Genomic DNA, 20,008 nt, shown 5'->3' with positions numbered 1-20,008 from the left:
AGAACTGTCCACAGTATCCAGATGAGCTCTAATTGTTCTAAATTCTGCACTTTTGACAATATACCCTAATAATCTGTTTGCCTTTTTTATTGCTTCCTCGCATTGTTCAGATGGAGAAAGTGAGGAGTCCATGTAGACTCCTATGTCTTTCTCATGTGATACTTCATCTAGTTCTATTCTTCCCATAGTGTAATTATAGTCAATATTTTTGTTACCTGCATGTAATACCTTGCACTTGTCCACATTGCATTGCACATTCATCTGCCAGGTGTCGGCCCACAGCTGAATGTTATCCAAGTCCCTTTGAATAGCCTGTGCTGCGGAGATTGTATCTGCTGAGCCACCTATAGTAGTATCATCTGCAAATTTGACAAGTTTGCTAACTATCCCAGAGTCCTGATTATTAATATAGATTAGAAAAAGCAAAGGCCCTAGTACTGATCCCTGTGGAACTCCACTAACAACTTCACTCCAGTTATATATACATATATACATTTATTTGTAGATTGATTGCTATATCATCCACAATAATTGTGAATTAATTTTGAAAGATTAACAGCATTCAGATTGTGTTACAGTTTTGTCCTTATTTTCTTTTTGGGAATGGGGAGAGTGGACTAAACAGATGTTTATTCTAGTTTTGCTGACCTCTGAATGAATAAACAATGATACTAGTCTATAACCATGTTGAATTCCTTCTCGTATGCATGCTTATTTTAGTCGCAGCTGTATGGAACATAAACAACTTCAAATGAAGCCCTTGAGTATTTGTTCTAATCCCCCTTTGGTCAGGTATAACAAATGGAGAGAGGCACAAAAATAATTTATTCTGTTTTGAAATCCAAAGAGTATATTATGTATGGTCCTCTGGGAAGTGAGTGGTTACTCTGACAAGGGATAATGATTTTACAAGGATATGTATCCTTCAGACTGGTGCCTAGACCATCTCCAGGCATGGGGAGATTGTGTGTGTGTGTGTTTGTGTGTGTGTGTGTGTTGGGGGGGTGGGGGGTAGGCTGAGCAGCTGGGAGTGAGAGTGCCCCAATTTGCCAATGAAGGGGGTGTTCACAGACAGACATTGGTGTGCACTGAGGGCAATGATGGGATGGGGAATTGGTTATGGGAAATGAATTGGCCATAAACTTTAAATTTTTAAACACATCTGTGTTAATAATGGAGAAATAAATGAAGAATTCTGGAAAGTCTGTGAATAATTCACGAGCATCAGATCCAAACTAAATAAGCCAGAGGCTGCTGACCTGATGCATGTGCGAGACAGAAAGGCAAATTGGAAATCAGACCGCTTGTGTTGCACTCAGCTGCCGTCTCACAACACTGAGCAGCGCTCCACTGGGTGACAAATTCAGACTTCCTCCCACAGGCCCAGTTTGCCATTGGCCGCTGTACAATCCGACGACTCTGGTTCAAATGTACAGTTTCTCAATGGAGACATAAATCATGGGTAGTTAACTTGCTTCTGGCAAACATGCAATGCAGAGCCTGTATTTTTGGGGGAACAGGCTTAATATTTTCAGAAACGGCTGACGTTTTTCAGATGGATGAGGTGAGATTGTTGTTGTGAGAGTGCATATTATTCGTTTTCAGGATTGGGACTTTCTGTTATAGTAGACTTTATCCTTTGCTCATGATATTGAAACATGCCACTGGTCTTTATTACATGCCTAATTTTAATTTTTAAGGTCCCACATTCTGTTCATGAGCACACAGTACTTTAGTCTGTCCATGTTACACGAATACCTGTTTATTACCATTGATTCCATTTTATTACAAAATAATTATTCCTGGTAATGATTGCTGCTAATATTGTAATTTGCTGTTTGTGTTCAATAAGTTTCAGACAATCTTTGACAAATAAAAAATAAGGAAAAGTATACCATATTTTTCCTAGAAGCGACAGAAAATGTATATTTAACTGATTGCTAAAAACATAGTTGATTATGTTACACAACATAATCTTATTAATAAACAGCCTGTAATAATGTTTTATTTTTTATTTTTACCAGCCTATATTTTGTTTTAGTCATCAGTGATCCTCCACATAGAACACTGTTGAGAGCCAAAATTCAGTAACTGATTAGCTTGGGTGAAGGCTTTAAGTTTCTATTCCTGTTCATAAAATGACAGCTTGCAGTCTTGTGCAATAACGATAACAACAGGAGTTGTTGTGGGAGATTGTGTAGATAACATAAACAAGCCACTACAAAATATAATTAGGATCTCAAACAACCTCATGACTTAGTCTCACAGATGCATCTACTGAACAATTAGATAATTGGCAAGCCACCTCATGGAATAATAAAAGTAAACCCATCCCTCAGTCACCATTCTTTTATCTTATACTATTGGTATCAATAACTTACAACACAGGAGTACATAATTGGACCAAAAAATTATAATAATTGGGAGGAACCTTTGGCGTCAATGTGGAAAATGTATTATTTTCAGGTAAGTATTTGCATAGACAAATAAGCTTGGTGTATATGTGTGTTTGTGTGTGTATATATCCATTTTGTAAGAGAGCTGAATGAGACAGCCTCCCAGCCATTTAAATGTCAATCTATTTTGCTTAAGCTTTACCCCTAAATGCATGAATTGGAAGGCTATAATTGCCCTCATTAGTGTGGGATATTTTATAATAAAGCAGTAACTGATGTGTTGAATACTTAATTATTCTTTAGATCTGCTTCATTGCAGAAGCTTGATTGACAGCTTGGGGCTTTGGCAGTCCGGTCCTTATAATTAACCCCCGAATGTACTAGGGCCTTGTATAAAATCTAGGTTAGATTGATTTGTTTGAACTCATTCTACTTTAGATGATGGAAAATGTAAATCACATTATTTCACAATATTAGGAAGACTTCAGATATATGAATGCTTAAGATATTTTATATATAAAAATGCACTGAATATGAAATTAACAAAAATGTAAAGCTGTTTTAGAAACTATATATAATTTCTCGTTAAAAAATAAAAATAATATATATACGCATTGCAATATATATTGCAATTTATAAAGACGTGGAATACAACGGGCCAGTGAAAATCAATCTTCTTAAAAAAAAATTTCTTTTTTTTTTTTTTCTAAACATTTAATTTAATTTGTATGCACAGTATAATGTGTGGTCTGTACCAGTGTGAAATTATTTTTAAAGAGCAAGTAGCATGTTTTAAAAATTCCATTGTCTGCTGAAAGCAGTTGTAGTAGTAGCAGCAGATATGATTTATATGTAATAATATATACTTAATATATTACATATGCAAAGAAGTATAATTAGGAAATGTACCTCCAACAGAGAGACCTATTACAATGCTTCTCGTCAAAAGTGAAGTTAAAGTTCTTTGTCTACAAGATCGTACACTTTATTCTTTTCACAAGACACAAAGTTTTAGATTAAAATAGGAGTGTTAGGACATTTTCTTTGTATTTTATTTCAGCATAATTCCCCATAATCAACGCACGTTTAAATGAATGCACACAAGCTATACCAAGTTCCCCAGTATAATATTTTATATCGGAAAAACTTACATACAGACATCATTAAAATGTTAGGTATTTGTGGTTGCTTTGAAATAGTACATTTACTGAACCAATCAGTAACGGAATTGGTTAGGCTGACCAGCTTTCTCATTCAAACTCTTAACTTTGCACACCACTCATTTCTTTTCAGAAAGCTTTTTAAGATGCCTGTATTCCTTGAAGCCAAAAATCTAGAGCATTTACAGTTATTGTAATAGATGGTTTGTAAATTAAAAATAAAGAAAAACAAGCAAACCATCTCTACACCCTGTGTATGGTAGTTATTCCAGATTGAATGTTTATAAATGCCATTCCTTGTGGGTGAAGATGAAGCCATAATTGCTTTTTCAGGCTTCTACAAAACCACAAGAACGACCACTGCTGCGGCCACCCCCCTAATGTTTAAAAATACATTTTAAAGCCCACCCGCCACAGGGCATAAAAATAGAGCAAGAGAACAACCATCCACCCACCCCATGAAGCAATGCCTCAAAGTTTTTCATTTTACAGGAGCACTTATACAGTAGCATGGCAGACATTTTAATATCTATTGAGCCGTGGAGATGTTTCTTTTAAACCCTCAGTAGTAGTGGAAACATTTATGTCAGATGATATTCGAATAATTGTACATGTAAAAATGTGTATAAAGAACTCTGTGTATTTAATACATAATGTTTTTGTTGGTATTACAATTAATTATTGTCCGTTTGTAAGGTGCACTATGGGACGGAACTATTTTGGCCGCATGTAAGGCTCAAAAAGTACAGTATGATCTTTTTTCCAAGTACAGTACGAAAGCAGGGATTTTTCTTAGAGGTAGGATTCTAGATTCTAAGATGTTTGATGGCCGTTGAGTGATATACAGCTTGAACGACAATACGATATTTGTTTGGTGTTTGAAGCATTCATTGTATTTCATGTCACATTCCATATTTTTCCTAGTGCCTATTGACAATGTCATAATTTAATGGTACAAAGTTACGCTGTTGTATTTTTACAAATTGTTAAAATTATGAAATACATTTTGTACCATACTGCCACCTTTGCTCTTTTGAAATAACTAGCTTTTACTACTGACAATCTAAGGATGACATTTTTCAAAACCTTTTTTTACTACTCTATACATGGCATGTGTTTCATCTAACTTTGTTTTTAATGTAAATTGAACACGCTTCTTATGAAGTAAGTTACTTTGGCAATCCTACAAACTGTTTAAAATGTATTTGTTTGCTAGTTTACTCATGGCAGCATTGCAAACTGGTAATTGTTTCAAGTCTGCTATAGAAATACAGGTCTTTGCAGTAGATGTGGTTCTAGATGGAATTTCAAAATTGCAGTTTTGTTTTTTATCAAACCTTTACATCTGTGCTTTTTTAAGTATCTACGCATACATGTTTGTTTATTAAAGTTAAGATTGATTGCAGACTTGACAATGTTTTATAGGGCTGTCATTTGTCATTTGTTTTTTAGAGGGTTCCCTTATTAGGGTTATGGCTTTAGCCTCAACACTGAGCTGTTTCTACAGTCATTTAAAATAGCTTTGCAGATGCAGTTAAGTAAAATGAAATCAGTTGTGGGTTGCTAGAATAGACCAAACATAAAAGGAGGTGGGGGGGAAGAAATAGCTCAGGAAGGTTGATAACATGTTGATAATAATAAGGTCCCCAACCCCTGTTCAAATTCACACTAGCTGATTTTCAAAAGGGTCAAGATAAGATGCTGGCTACTTTTGGTATTTTCAAAAAGTGGTTATTATATATTTTATATATATAACGGAGTTTGTCACCTGCATGATGTTTTTGAAATTACTACCTACGTGTGAAAAACTGTGGAATCATGACAGTGGTGTTGATATTAACTATTAGGTAAAAACATAAGTTTAATGTGAATTAAAACAAAATCTAACAAAAAAAGACAACAAAAACAACAACAAACCGATTTAATACAGCTTAGAAATACAGAGTAGAAAGTTAAATCATTCTGGAGTTCTCTCAAAAGGTCTCTAGCAATACAGTACACAGAATGATGGTGAAATTCAAGTCTCTTAAGATGTAAAGCTATTTTTTGTTTTTGTTTTTTGGAGTCGTAGAAATCTGAACACACTAATGAGATGAAGGGTCCCTGTAGAAATCACTCCAGAACCTCTTTTTTACAACACTGGCTGTAAAATGCTACAACAGCACTGGACAAATGCTGTCTTTTCTACAACACTGAAGTGCAATTTCAAAATACTCAGTTCTTTCTCGTCTTTTTTCATCCTTTCAGAAGTCATGTCTTTCATTTATGTTATACCTTTTTTTTATTTACTGACTTATTTGTAACAAAGAAGGGTCATTTGTATGTGTCATCTGCAGCCAAAGTTAATTTGTAAAGTAGGTTCTGATTGAGAACCATTCTAAGAGGTATTTTATGTTTTTGCCGGCCATTAAAAAAAAAAAAAAACGAAAAAAGACAGCCAGCACACAGAATGTTATTCCCTTGTCTTGTTATTGGGCCCCTTTCACGCTAGGCTTTGATAACACCAATTCAGGTGCGAAGAAAGTGGCTTTCAAGATTGTGGCAGAGAGGATTATGGTAATCATCTCAGGTGTTAATGAATCCATTGCAGTTTTCTTTGGATAAGATATGTTCTGCACTTGATTGGATTATCTTTTTTTTTTTTTTTAGAATAATCCTTTTACGATTTCCCAACAGCTTGCATTAAGTTTTTTTGGTCAAATGTGCTGGCTGACTTTTCTAATAACAGATTAAAGCAGGACTCCGGCTACCAGCAAGTGTGTGCAGTGATTTCACAAGTCTCCCTTCGTGTCTTCTCCGGAAATGTAAAGATATGCAAAACTTTAAAATAATTTTAGCAGACTACTTTTTCTTCTTTTTTATCTTTGTATTTTTTTCTGTATGACACTGATCAGATATAGAGGATCATTAGACATTTAGTCATTAGAATATCTGTTGAATGCCACATTAAAATCCAATGGTTTTGATCTGATAGATGTGACTAATTGGAAAAATTAAAGACTATAATAATTATTTAATTATTATTAGTAGTATATATAATTGTTACACTATCACATTATTTTTACATAGTTACCTCCACACTCCAGCCCAATGTACTTATAATAATGAAATGAAATAACACTTAATGTAACATATTAGATATATGTAATATAAAACACCTTTGCTTACCTGTCAGGATTCCCAAATGATGAAATATATATTATTTTCTAAGATGTATTAGATTAGTGCTTTATTAACTCAAATGGCATCTTGTTCTTCTCAAATGTTTCTGAAAGCTTCATAGAATGTGACCATGTGACCTTAAATGAACCCTTTAAATATCATGCTTGGTTATGTTACAGTAAAGTCGTGAAGTTGAATTAATGTTGCTTCAAATGTATCTCTTTATTCCTTTCCTTAATGCCATAATAATTAGTTTCAAAAGGATTTAGAAAAAAATGATCAAAAATGTTATAAGAAATAGAAAATGTTTTTGATCACTTCAAAGATTTAATCAACAATTATCCAGTACTAAAATACACTAATACTGCATGAGGATAGCTGACAGATTACAGTGCATTAGCTTAATTTTTTCATTAATACTTCAGCATTTATTCATTTTAACCATAAAAAGGTTTATTGAAAGTGAAGACAAGCTGTAGGCCTATTGATTCAGCAGCTATTTGTATTATCACAAAATTAATATGGAGCATTATAATTTTGTTAAGGAATGTATTAGGATTGAAACCTAAACCTGGAGGATATTTAACATTATTTAGACGTCAAGTCTAAGAGTATTTGTAAAAGAAGACATCTCTTTAATAGAACTTCGAAATGTGTGAAATGTGAGGTTATTTGATTGTGGCGGCCATTCATGGAATTATTTATTTATTACAGGCCAATAGTACTTTAGGCAGGTAGAAGTGTCTATCAGTGCAATAGCTCAGGCAGAGGGATTGTAATTTCACTGACAGGCTTTACAGACATCCACAGTGTTCAACCCTTTGAAGTCTTTCAAGGCTGTAAATCCTCACTGAAAAGGTTTAGATCTCTACAAATGAAAGAAGACATGTGCATGAATTCTTTCATTTGAGTTGTGAACAATGGAGGCAGAAAAGCATAAAAATTTGATACAAGTTCTGTTTTTAATGCAAAAAAAAAAAGTAAAAGAAAAAGGACAGTTTACCTTTTGGATGAGGAAAAAAGACTTGTGCATTGTTTGAAAACCGCTCTTAAGAGAGAGACAATTATAAAATTGGGTCTGGTGAGGTTTGTACTACCTCGGTGTCCAGAACAAGTTTGTCAACATATTGAAGTTGTATCAGTTTCTGTTATTCTTTGTATTACTAAAGATTTTTTTTTTTTAGATTCTTAATTCCATTATTTTGAAGCCTTTGAGCAGTGTCTTTGAATGGTTTAGTTCCTATCTAATATTAATATACATTACCTCATAGCAATCTTTACATTTTCCTCAAATTATTGTGAAAAGACATATTAGAAATATCAGGAATCTGAATTGGTAGAGTTTACAGTATACTATTAACAACAATATGAGCAATAGTCTTAACAACTAGCTATAGGCATTGGGATTGTAGTTCTTACAGAAATGGTGTGATTGTAGGAATGTTTGCCAGCATCCTGTCCTGAGTAATATCTTCTACCAGTGAATTTATTTTTGTTATGTACAACTGTGTTAGAAACCCTAATACATTTCATTCCTCCCCTGAGAGAAAAAGACCGGTGAAGCTATAGAGCTTAGAAGGTAATATCATTGCGAGTTCAGTTTAGTTCTTGTGCTTCCCGTTTCCAAATGACTTGGTTGTGTGGCATGTTATTAACTCTGACATTCATCCTATGGTTGACTGAGAACAGCGAGAAAATTGCTTGCTCTGCTGATAACTTTAATATTCGCTTTTCTTGAGTATTATATTATTTTTGAATATCACATTCAAAATGCATAATATAGCTACTCTGTCCAATTAAATATTTTTATTGTTAAACATATTTTTTTGTTGGCAATTTATAGTAAAATACCATTACCGGAGAAGTAGTAGTAGACTTGTCTGACAATGTTTTGTCTTTTCATGGGCGACAACCATTGTAAAATGGTTTGTTAAGGACCATGTATATTTCTTGGGGATCTTGCATTGCTTAAAAAACACAAAATTAAATCTTAAGTATCCAGTTATAGAATCTTGGGGGGAAAACAATATACCCAAATATTCATATTTTCCCTCTTCCGCATCCTGGAGCTAAATATTGAATGACTTGGGACCAGGGGAGGGAGACCTGTCCCAGTGGCCCGTGTCCTGATGACTAGGCTGTGTCGGCTCTGTCTGGCAGAGAAGCTTTGCTTTTGGTTTTATTCCAGTTCCATATGGCCATTATGGAAATGTGAATTCATCTTGAAAAGTGGTGATGTTAAAAGCAGACATTTCTATATTTCAGAATTATTTTTTATAACTGACAATCATTTCTTTAAAATGATCTGGTTTGGTACTTTGTGAGACCTTCAAACAACAATAGAAATTGTATAAACCGTGTGGATAATTATATTCTCCATGTAATATAATTGATTTTCATCTTGCCAGTAATGTATACACTCACCTAAAGGATTATTAGGAACACCTGTTCAATTTCTCATTAATGCAATTATCTAACCAACCAATCACATGGCAGTTGCTTCAATGCATTTAGGGGTGTGGTCCTGGTCAAGACAATCTCCTGAACTCCAAACTGAATGTCTGAATGGGAAAGAAAGGTGATTTAAGCAATTTTGAGCGTGGCATGGTTGTTGGTGCCAGACGGGCCGGTCTGAGTATTTCACAATCTGCTCAGTTACTGGGATTTTCACGCACAACCATTTCTAGGGTTTACAAAGAATGGTGTGAAAAGGGAAAAACATCCAGTATGCGGCAGTCCTGTGGGCGAAAATGCCTTGTTGATGCTAGAGGTCAGAGGAGAATGGGCCGACTGATTCAAGCTGATAGAAGAGCAACTTTGACTGAGATAACCACTCGTTACAACCGAGGTATGCAGCAAAGCATTTGTGAAGCCACAACACGTACAACCTTGAGGCGGGTGGGCTACAACAGCAGAAGACCCCACCGAGTACATTTTCATGCATTGAATTTACCATTGATTTTATATTGAACTCATGATTTCTCTGTGAAGGATTTTTAATGGCACTTTGCATTTTTCATTTACTTATTTGATTCGTTTACATTTTGAAATTGTAATACGATAAAATATTTACATTAGCATTCTAATAATGAACACAAACTAAATATCATATACAGTTTGTGTCTATTAGTAATAGCCTAGTTTTTTTCCCAAGCATTTATTGCTGTGAGAAACTTTTCTCCACTTAAACTCAGCAGGCTGACTGAAAGAGGGTATTGTCTTTGTGGAATATGAGTCATGTCTAGATGTCCCAATAGATGACCAAACTCTACCCACCTGTCTCATGTAGAAGGAAGTCACTTACTGTTTATAATGACAAGACAAAATATCCACCAATATTATCAGATTTAAGTTTTATTTGTGTTTATAATGTGCAGTGTTGTCTCCGATCTAAAATTTCTATAATTAGCCTGCCAGTTTGTGAGTTTTTAAAATGATTTTAAGTGATGTATTTGTTGTAAGACTAGAATGCAATTCCTGCACATTGTAGTTGCAATACCATCCTGATTTTCCACTTAATTTTGGAAGAAGTGGCTTCTCTCCATTTATTACTGTGGGATTTAATTCTGTGATTTAAAAAAAACCAAATCATTAACTCATGAATATTGAGCTTTGTGATGTGACCTTCAGCAATGCATTCGTTTTTGCTTCAAACCTGCAGTACATTCCTCTCAATTTATATATTCATATACTGTTTGTATAAGTAGAAACAAGACTAACCTTATTACTAACCCAACTAACCCAAACCAATGTACTGATTTTTGTCACAAATTATTAGGATTAATATGCAAATGTCGTCCCCTGTAGTACAAGTTGTAACTGTCAAAAGTGAATAACATGCTGCTAAGGTTGTCTTCATGCAATCAGCATAGCATGTGGGTGGAAATGAGCCTTGTCAACTCATTACTTTGAAGTTCTGTACTGTCTGGCAGTGTGAATCTTTCCGAGTCCCAAGGTTTACACTGAGCCTGTGAGTCCATGTGGAAAGGTGCCGTTCTAAAAAGCACTCTGTGTCTGCTCTGTGGTAGTCTAAACAATAGGTCTTAATAACTGTCTCGTTGCGGAGAAAAATGCTACACTTGGTTCCCATGCCAGTCTTTTTGAAGGTCTGTTAAGTCATCGTGAACTAATGATATGTTATTGCTCTCAATTGGCATGCGTCCTGCATGCATTCTCTCCTATTACATATCCCTCAGAGCTTTCGCTTCGCTGGCTTATATTGATTTTATTTCCCCCTTTAGTTCACTATTTTTTAAGGATAGCTGTTAGCCACTAATATTTTTTTATTTATTATAGATTGTGCAATTCCACAAAAAGTAATTCTGTTAGTTATGGTTAAATGTGTTCTATATACTTAAGCTTTGATATTTGCTATTAAGAAGTCACAATATTATTTTATCAAGCGGACATGTCCCTTTGTAACAGCACTTACTGTCCAACCGTTCTTCTTTATTGTGGGATTGATGTGGTCCTGTATGGCTGAGCATTTGGAGCACATGGTTCACATGCCTTAGTTCCCCTTTTATAAGTCTGGTTGTGTGACTGATTTGACATAGTCAAACTATAGATTTAAAATCAGGATATCAGTCTTTTCTTGACTGTTTAATAGTGATCATTAAAAACATTGCATACTCATTGGCTAAAAAAAATAAAAAAAATGCCTTATTCTCTCACTAACTGAAAGTGATGGTACCAGAAACTGACAGTGGTATCACCAATTTGATTCGAGGAGATCAGACGGAGAATACCCTCTCCTCTGAATGATCTCATTGTCATAAAATTAAGTGTGGTTTTATTGCACTAATTGGATTTAACATTCCCTAAAAATCACAAAATTAATTTAAGAGTGAGTTTGACTTATTGAATCACAAAAATGACAATCATAGTGATAATTATGAAGACGTTGTACTCACACAGGAACAGTGCTTTTATTTAATTATTTTCTTGATTTGGCAATTAGAATTACAATTATTTTCATAAAGTAAAACCATTAAATTGGTAGTAACTTTGTATATTTTGTTCTGAAAGATAGAACTTCCATACCTTTAGGTAATTAATGTTCGTAGTTTTAAATGTTTTCTAAAAGGGCATTGATTTTTGGGAAAAGAATGAGAGTGAGTTTTCACTGTTTTTTAAAATGCCATCTCATTAATTATGGAGTGTGTCAATAATGAACCAGGACTTACTGTAACCACTGGCCTTGATGACCTGTTCTGGACATTTGCGTTGAGTCAGCATATCCATTCCAGACAGACTCTTTATGGCCGGCCCCATATTACTACAAGGCTTGGGTTTTCCCAGAAAAAACGCTTGAGGTCACAACTATGCTTCACAGCAAATGCATTCATCATAACTGACATCAGACTTCATGTCAAACAGACTCATGTCACTTCAGAGCTTCAAAGCAGTTTGTGTGAGGCAACTTAGGCTCCTGACAATGTTGAAAAGTATTCCTGACATGACTGCCTCTCAGTGAGACATGCAGCAATAGTGTATCCTCTATTTTTGAAGGAATAGGATTTAAATAAATAAATAATTCCTAGATTTTGACATGGGCTCTGTTTTCCTACTGTACTGACACATGTGTCAAGTCATACTCTTCCACGTGTGTTCCTAAATCTGTTGTGAAACATTCACATTTTCAGTAATTTAAAAGGCAAAGTTTTTAATTTGCACTATTATTTTGAAGTTTTATTTCTTCTTAATTCGGCTTGAATTAGCTGTGGTTAAGAGGGGTGAGGCAAAACTCCAAAATATACTGCTTTTTCATTTTTTTTTTTTTTTTAATTAACAACTTGAACTTTGGCTTTCATATAGCTGTGACTTTAAATGGCACCTAATTTAAATTTAGGTAAAGCGTAAGAATTATGGTATTGCCCATTGCACTCATTGCATCGCAGTTACCAATTCTGGATATTGGTTGACACGGCAATTTAACAAAAGATTCAAAGAGCTAGAACAATTTAGTTTAAAACTATATACTCCAGGGTTATTGCAGGGGGTGTTAATTAATATTACATAAATCTGTATTCATGCTTGCGGAGCATAATTAAGGGAAAACAAACAGCCAGTGCAATGACTATGGAGGGTATATTAAATATACCAATATTTATTAACTTGGTTACAAGATATCTTGCTGACAATGACTAAATATATTCAATCTCTCCTCTTGTGTTGCTGAGTGTTGCAACTTTGCTTCTTCCCAGCACTATTCCCCACTGCTGAGCATTAATAACTAATAGATATTCTGCTACTGACATGATAGACAGCTCACTTATTAGCCATCTTCACATTACCCTATTGCTTTGGTTTGAAATGCACTGGAAGTTATGGCCCCAGTGCAATGTGGGAATCTCACTAGATGTCTCGGTGTTGTACGACAGGTAACCCTTTTCATGTAGGTCAGACACAGTGCTGTGCTTTATAAGTGACCTTAGAAAGATGTTACCTAAGAAAGAACTGACCCAAGAAACCCCGGGAGAGCGGTACAAGACACTATACATAGAGCTCACCATCGCACCAAAGATGAGGCAATGCTTCACGAAGACGCAGGCTGTTAAAAGTTTTTATACACAAAGACTCGTACAGTTTTGTTTTTTTCTCTTTTCTGTTATTTTTCTTTTCACAAGGAGCACAGAGACTGACAGGGAAATTCTGTAAAGAGAAATGCTCTGAAATGTCTAGGTCAATTAAATATCAGCCGCTTCACAAAACCTACAGCCGACAAGACTTCAGGTTCTTTTGATAGTACAGGATTCTAGTCAGAAAAGACAAATTTATTGGATGGCTACACACACTGTGCTTTGTTTTGTTTGAGATCAATAATTTATAATACCGTGGTTATTTTCCCCCCTCTTTCTCTCAGATACCTACCATGCTTAAAGATCCTTAAGTCTTATTTTTTCTTCCCACTACTTATATATTCTTAAGACCCACAACACAACATGGTACTTTGGAAGCTTATTTCTACAATCTATAACACTTTTGGCAGTGCTTCGTGGTGCCTGTGAGCTCCCTTAAATGAGATTAAACACCACTTACTTCTGATGTTGTCTTGGATGCCTGTTTTGTTCTGTTAGAGGAAATAATCCTGACACCTGGCAAAACAAACACAAAAACAATAGTGCACTGTATTCTATACTCCATGACTAAGGATAATACTCACTTTGTATTGCACTTAAATTTTGGATGAGGACGTCTGCCAAGAAATAAATAATATTAATAATAATAAAGATATACAGGCCAAACGAGGGTGTTTGTTGTATGTTTTCCAAAACTGGAAGAAAAGCAAGTTGCAGCAGGTAGCACTGTTTGCTAAGGCAACTTTGGGTTCCATTACAGATTAAGTGCTAAGTCAATTACATTTGCCACTTGTTTAACCTTTGGTACAGAAACGTTTAAAGCTGCCCCACTATAAACTTGGCATTCTGCCTCAGAAGGCTTGAAAACAAGAGTAATCCGTATGTTAAATTAATGTAGCTTTCGAGTGATGGCTTTTATTTAGATACTGTGTTCTTGCAGTTTTAGAATGAAGCCTAGAAATGGGGTATGCACAACCAGTTTAAATGACTTCATTGTAAAAGGGCACATCAAACAATATAGGCATGTAACTGAAAAAGGATGTCAACGATCACCGACCCAGGAAGAAGAAAATCCATCAGTTTTGGAACAATCGTTATCAGAGGAAGCTTGACGTTTTAGTGACAATGTTTCAGAGGGGTGTGTGTGTGAAGTTCTGATTCGACACACGTAAACTTCGAATTAGGAAGCTTGGTGTCTGCCAGCAATATGAACTGTGAAGTAATTACCCCCTTCACAATGATCTGGCTCCCTGCCAACCTATAATGAAGATTTTTCAGATGCACTGATGAGACACCCTCTCTGGATGCAAGCGAGCATCTTCAGGATTATTAATAGCTGGAGGTGAAAGATACAGTATCAGAACACAGACGTGTTACTGACTGTACAGTGCCTGCCCCTGTCAGCGGGCAGCTACCGGGGTATAAGATGGTGTAGATTTCCATGAGCTGTGCCCTAGATATTGTGTAAATATTTTAAACCAAATAAATAAGTTGGATTTGGTCTGTCAGGAGACGAGGCAGATTATAGAGACAGCTTGACATCCGTTTTGAGCCGATTTGGAGACAGATGGAAATAAGAGATGCAAGTGAATGAAGGAAAGAGCAGGATGATCGCCCGTTTGCACCTAGAGGATGATGGACTATGGAGGTGGGGGGGGGGGGAAATAACTTTTAACCACCTGAGCAGTACAAGAGGGCATATTATAGTAGTAGTCTTTTCCTGGTTTTACATTTTATAGGTATTTTCCTATTCACAAATTATGTAATTTATATACAAAACGTACAAAGTTTTTGTTACAACCTAACTGCCACAATGCATGATGGAAAATGATGAATGTTTTGAAATGTCTCCAGGTACTTGTATGTATACCTGTATGGGATTGATTTTTGTATATAATAGTTGTTTATTGTGCATTAATGAAAAATCACACTAGTGAATGAACACTGAGGATGTAGTGGCAGCTGATTATTTAAAAGGAAATACAATACACTAGACATTAAGAAATGCATTTACTTGGGTGTTGGACTTTTTTAAATGACCCCTCAAAATTATATTTTGCAAACCTTACATTTGAATTAAAGTTCAGTTTGGTAGATTTTATTTTCACCTATACTATAACAGTATGCAACATAACACTTTAAAATCTATGCTACTGCACCATAGATTTAAAAAAATAAATAAAATGGGTAGAATTTATATTTTTGTGTGTTTTGCGTGTGTTTGTGAGCTGGTGAAAACCAAACCCTAGACTTTGGCATTCTTAGCGCTGTGCTCAAACCCAATGAGTCACCAAGACCCCTGAAGCTGACCTAGTAGTAATTGCTGTTACACATCTAATGTCTCCCAGTGTGTAACATATTCTCTCTTCTATTCCCAGCAGGTACAAGCTCCTCATTAAAGCGGTTAGTGACTGTGCAGAGTGGCCCCCTGTACCGCACTGAAGGCTCCCACATCACCATCTGGTGCAATGTTACCGGCTATAAGGAGGGTGTGGTGCAGGATTTCGAGTGGTCCATGTATCTGCCCTCGACCCCCAATCGGGAGATTCGTATCATCAGCACCATGCAGTCCGACTACGCCTACGCCATGTATGCCCAGCGGGTCAAGAACCAGGAGATCTACATTGAGAGGCTGAGCGGAGACTCTGTGCTGCTGCACATCACCAAGCTGGAGCTGAAGGACTTGGGGCAGTTTGAGTGCTACACCCCCAACACCGATGGCCAGTACCTGGGCGTCTACAGTGCACGGACCAACCTCACGGGTAAGAAGTGCTGCAGTCTTTCAATTAGCCAGTTCTCCTCAGATATTTGAATTACTTTTAAAATCATGCTAATACCCATAAAAAACATGCCCACCCTTACAATCTATTCCAAACCCAATACTGGATGGCCGTGTTCAGTTGACATGAGGCTTGTCTGTTATCTGGTGAAAGACTGCCAACAAGGATTGTGTTTGGAATTTGCTATTGGGCTGTGGGTCTCTAAATTGTCACTCAATCCAGGAGTGAATTTCTACATAGAAATCCAGTCAGGGGTGTTGTGTATGCATTTAATACTTAATAGAGCATGCTTTTTTGTCTCTTTCATTAATTATTCATTAATAAGTTATTAGCATACGCTGAATATTACATGGACTATGATGTTCTGCACCACCTGTCTTGGTTCACGAGTGTACAATAACACTTCTTCATGAAAGTGCTGCCATCTCCCAGATCCCCAGTTTAAAATGGTGTTCAACCCAATTGTATAAAGGCATTGAATCTTTTCAGTGATTTGGGTTTAGGATAAACAGTTCCCAGGCTTAATCATCTATCAGTTTAGTAAAAACTACAACTTTCAGTGAATTTTAAGGAATTCATTAATCTAAATTGTTTTATCTTGGCGACGGAATCAATAGTAGTTGTTGGTGGAAATCCAGATGAATCCATTATGAAATGTTTGCGGAGTATGTTTCTTGTTAGGGAGACATTACTGAAATACTTTCATTGCATATTAATGGTGGGCTGTGACATCGAATGCAAGGAATGTGGCGGGCGATTAGGTGGAATGCCTGGCTTCACTTTATAGATGTGACTTGTTGGCATAAGGAATACTAGTAAGAGCTCATATGAAAAAGATGCAGACCATGCTGTGACCTACTGTATTACTAACCTCTTAACCCATTTCTTTGATCACTTGTATCACATTACTGGCTAAGTCCTCCTCCCTCACAGCAGCTGCAGACAGCTTGTCAGACAATACCTAAGCATTGAAAAGCATTGTTAAACATATGGTGAACATACATTATCACATATTTTCATAACTGTGGTTTATCCGCTCTATGCAGCATTGTTTACATGCTAAAACACTGTTCCACTCATAATGTCAAACATCTGTTTTAATGGCAAGTATAATTTTGTAAGTTGACAAAGGGGGAAGGAAAGAACAAATAATATTAAGAGTCTTTAAACTAAATTAATATGAAAGGGATATAGTTGCAAATTGTTAAGATCGAAAATATTTTACTACCATGATGATGCTCTGCTTTTTCAGTAGTCATCTCTCACTTCTTCCATACACAACTCTCTGTAAGACCAAAGGTCTTAATTCCACAACCCACTAAGATTCTTAGTACTCACTCTTTCAATTAATTTTGTTAACAAGGTGTTTTGCACTCCATTGTGGAATTGTCAAATCATGATAATTGTGATAGAACTGCCCATTAGGTTTGTATACTCTCAGTTCCTATTCTTCTTCTTCCAATTTTAAGTAACACAGAACATTTTAGTATAGAGTCTTATTTATTTATTTTCTATTTTTGGAACTTAACCACAGTTAAGACTTTGTATATGGATATATGGCCATGTTTCTGAGTTGGTTTCCAAATGGCAGATACCCAGAAATTGTTACTTAATGTTAAGAAAATTCTTCCAGTGTAGTGGTATTATTGTTTTTCATGGTCTATGTACATACATTTTCCATAATTGCTAGTAATAACTGTGGCACAATAAACAGTTTTGATGAACAGTGTTGTTAAACTTTCAAATTAAATGATTTTATCAATGCAGTTAATACTTCAAAGACGTGTTATCTTCAACCAGTTGTAAGTTGTTTATAGTTCAATTCATTTGTATTTTATGGAGGAGCTCTTCACAATAAGCAAGATTTAAGATATACTGCAGTAGGGCATGGTACAAAGTGCACTACAAGAATCGTCTATTCATTAAACCCACCTTTATAGCCCTCTGACTTAAAATGCATTTGACACCATGATATAGCATAATAATGCAATCCGTACTGTTCTTGGTATACGTATTTGAGAATAAATTGATAAGTTTAGAGTTTTCCCAGATTCATGTTTTGATGAGGTTAAGCAAACATGCTTTGAGGAATTCAGTCTGTTGGTATATAGAAGCTGAGTAACCTGCACATTTAAACATTTGTTACAAGACATTACCATTCTGTGGTAATATTTGTTGATTTCAGAATTGATATTTACGGAAGTACTGGGTGGTGAGACACATTGTGTGTAAACTATTACTAATATTCTATTTCATTTTCATGTATTGATGCATAAAATCTGTGTATATTTCATCCGTTTAATCAGACAGTTTGAGATGATTTCCAAATGAGTCGTTTTCCGTCTCACACTGTCTGAGCTTGTTAAGCTCGCCAGCACTGAATACTGAAGAGTAGTTGGACTGACACTTTAAAAATAATGTAATAAAGTATTGATCTACAAAAAGGTGGAATGTTTAAGATTTATCACAGATCACAGTGTTTTTGCCATTTTTTGTAATATTTCAGTGACCTTCTCTGGCATGGATACTGCAAAGAGAGAGTGCTAGCAGGAATCTTCAATATCTCTGTAAAAGCCAACTCCCCTGGTGCTGTTGCAACTTGCTTTAATAACAGCTGGGTTGCCTTTTGTTGTCATGCTTACCTGCACTTAAACATGAAGTTGAAAACTTTGCACATCACTGATAATGCGGCAAAAATTATACCTGCTGTTTTTGAATTATTAAGATATGCTGTTGGGTTGTTATTTTTTCAGATACAAGTACTTTGGAGGGGTAAAACTACTTGATCACGAAGTGCAACAAAATGGTCACACTTCATAGTTGTGAATGCTGTGCCATTTATTTTCTACTTTTAGAATGAACTACATAGTGCAACCACAGTCTGAGAACATCTGATCCATATAAAACACGTTTCAACAAAACAATATTCTGCTTTGATCTCATCATCTAGGACATTTCCCACAAAGCCCGTAGGAGCAACCCCAAATACCCTAGATCACCTGTAATATGAGACATTGGAGAAAAGAAAATACATGGAATCATGCAAGAAATTGTATATTTATTGCACCTTGCAGGGTGCTCTGAGAGGGGGAAAAACTAAAAAAAAACTTTAAAAAGTACATAACTCTGCAGGGCACTGAATGAGATACCCCAGGCATAGCAATCTGCTCTTGTAAAATAAATATATAGACACCCATATGGCAGAAACTTACATTTCTTTTTAACTCTTTAAATGTGCCTCTTGTGGCATATCTTCACAAAACCTCATTTTGATAAAGTTCAGGACTGAAAGAAAGCCTTCAGTGAATTATGGCAAGCAGCTCTGAACAGAGATACCCTCCCACATCCTGCAGGTCTTTCCTTCTGGAAAGATTTAAAAGCAAATGACAGATTTTCTTAAAATCTAAATGGTTGCTAAAAGCTTTCGCGAACAACAATCTGAATGTGGGTGAACATGTGGATGTTTATTCCCAAAGACTAAGACCCAGTGGGGATTATTTTATCATACGGTTGTGTGGCACACATCTTAAACCACTAAGAGGGCTGTAAAGGGTATATTTGATGTATGGAGCCCAGTGTAGGAGATAACGTTGTTGTAGTCATCTTTCAGTGCCGTAGGGTTTTGTTCCTTCCTTTTCGGACATCAGATAGCAGCTTTTATCAGCTGCAATGCCCTTGGTGGTACTTTTCCTATGTCAGCACAGAAGTCCATGGAATAAGGATTTGTCTATCATACAAATAAATTATGTTTTATTTTTATTTAAGATGTTAACTAAGATAAACAAGCCTTAAGATGATAGATCACCTATCATTGAATAGGATCCTGGGGGCAGCATACACATTAGAGGTATGAGTCGGTAATAAACCCAAACCAAAACAAACCAAAAAGCAGAATCTGCTGCATTTTCCTGTTGGTTCCCTGATGCATT

The 20,008-nt window shown here is 35.7% G+C and overlaps 1 protein-coding gene across 1 annotated transcript in view; it reads left to right on the top strand.

The window, feature by feature from the left end:
* The window catches only part of igsf3 (immunoglobulin superfamily, member 3), a 125,303-nt gene that overhangs the window by 11,219 nt on the left and 94,076 nt on the right, over positions 1-20,008 (top strand). Inside the window, exon 3 of the mRNA XM_066706529.1 lies at positions 15,678-16,061. Within this exon, the coding sequence (XP_066562626.1) occupies positions 15,678-16,061 (384 nt within the window). The remainder of the gene's footprint in view (positions 1-15,677; positions 16,062-20,008) is intronic.

Source organism: Amia ocellicauda, chromosome 6 (genome assembly GCF_036373705.1).
Source record: "Amia ocellicauda isolate fAmiCal2 chromosome 6, fAmiCal2.hap1, whole genome shotgun sequence".
NCBI classification, from domain to species: Eukaryota; Metazoa; Chordata; class Actinopteri; order Amiiformes; family Amiidae; genus Amia; species Amia ocellicauda.
Note: the sequence above shows the minus strand (reverse complement) of the source record. Positions and strands in the feature narration are given on the sequence as shown.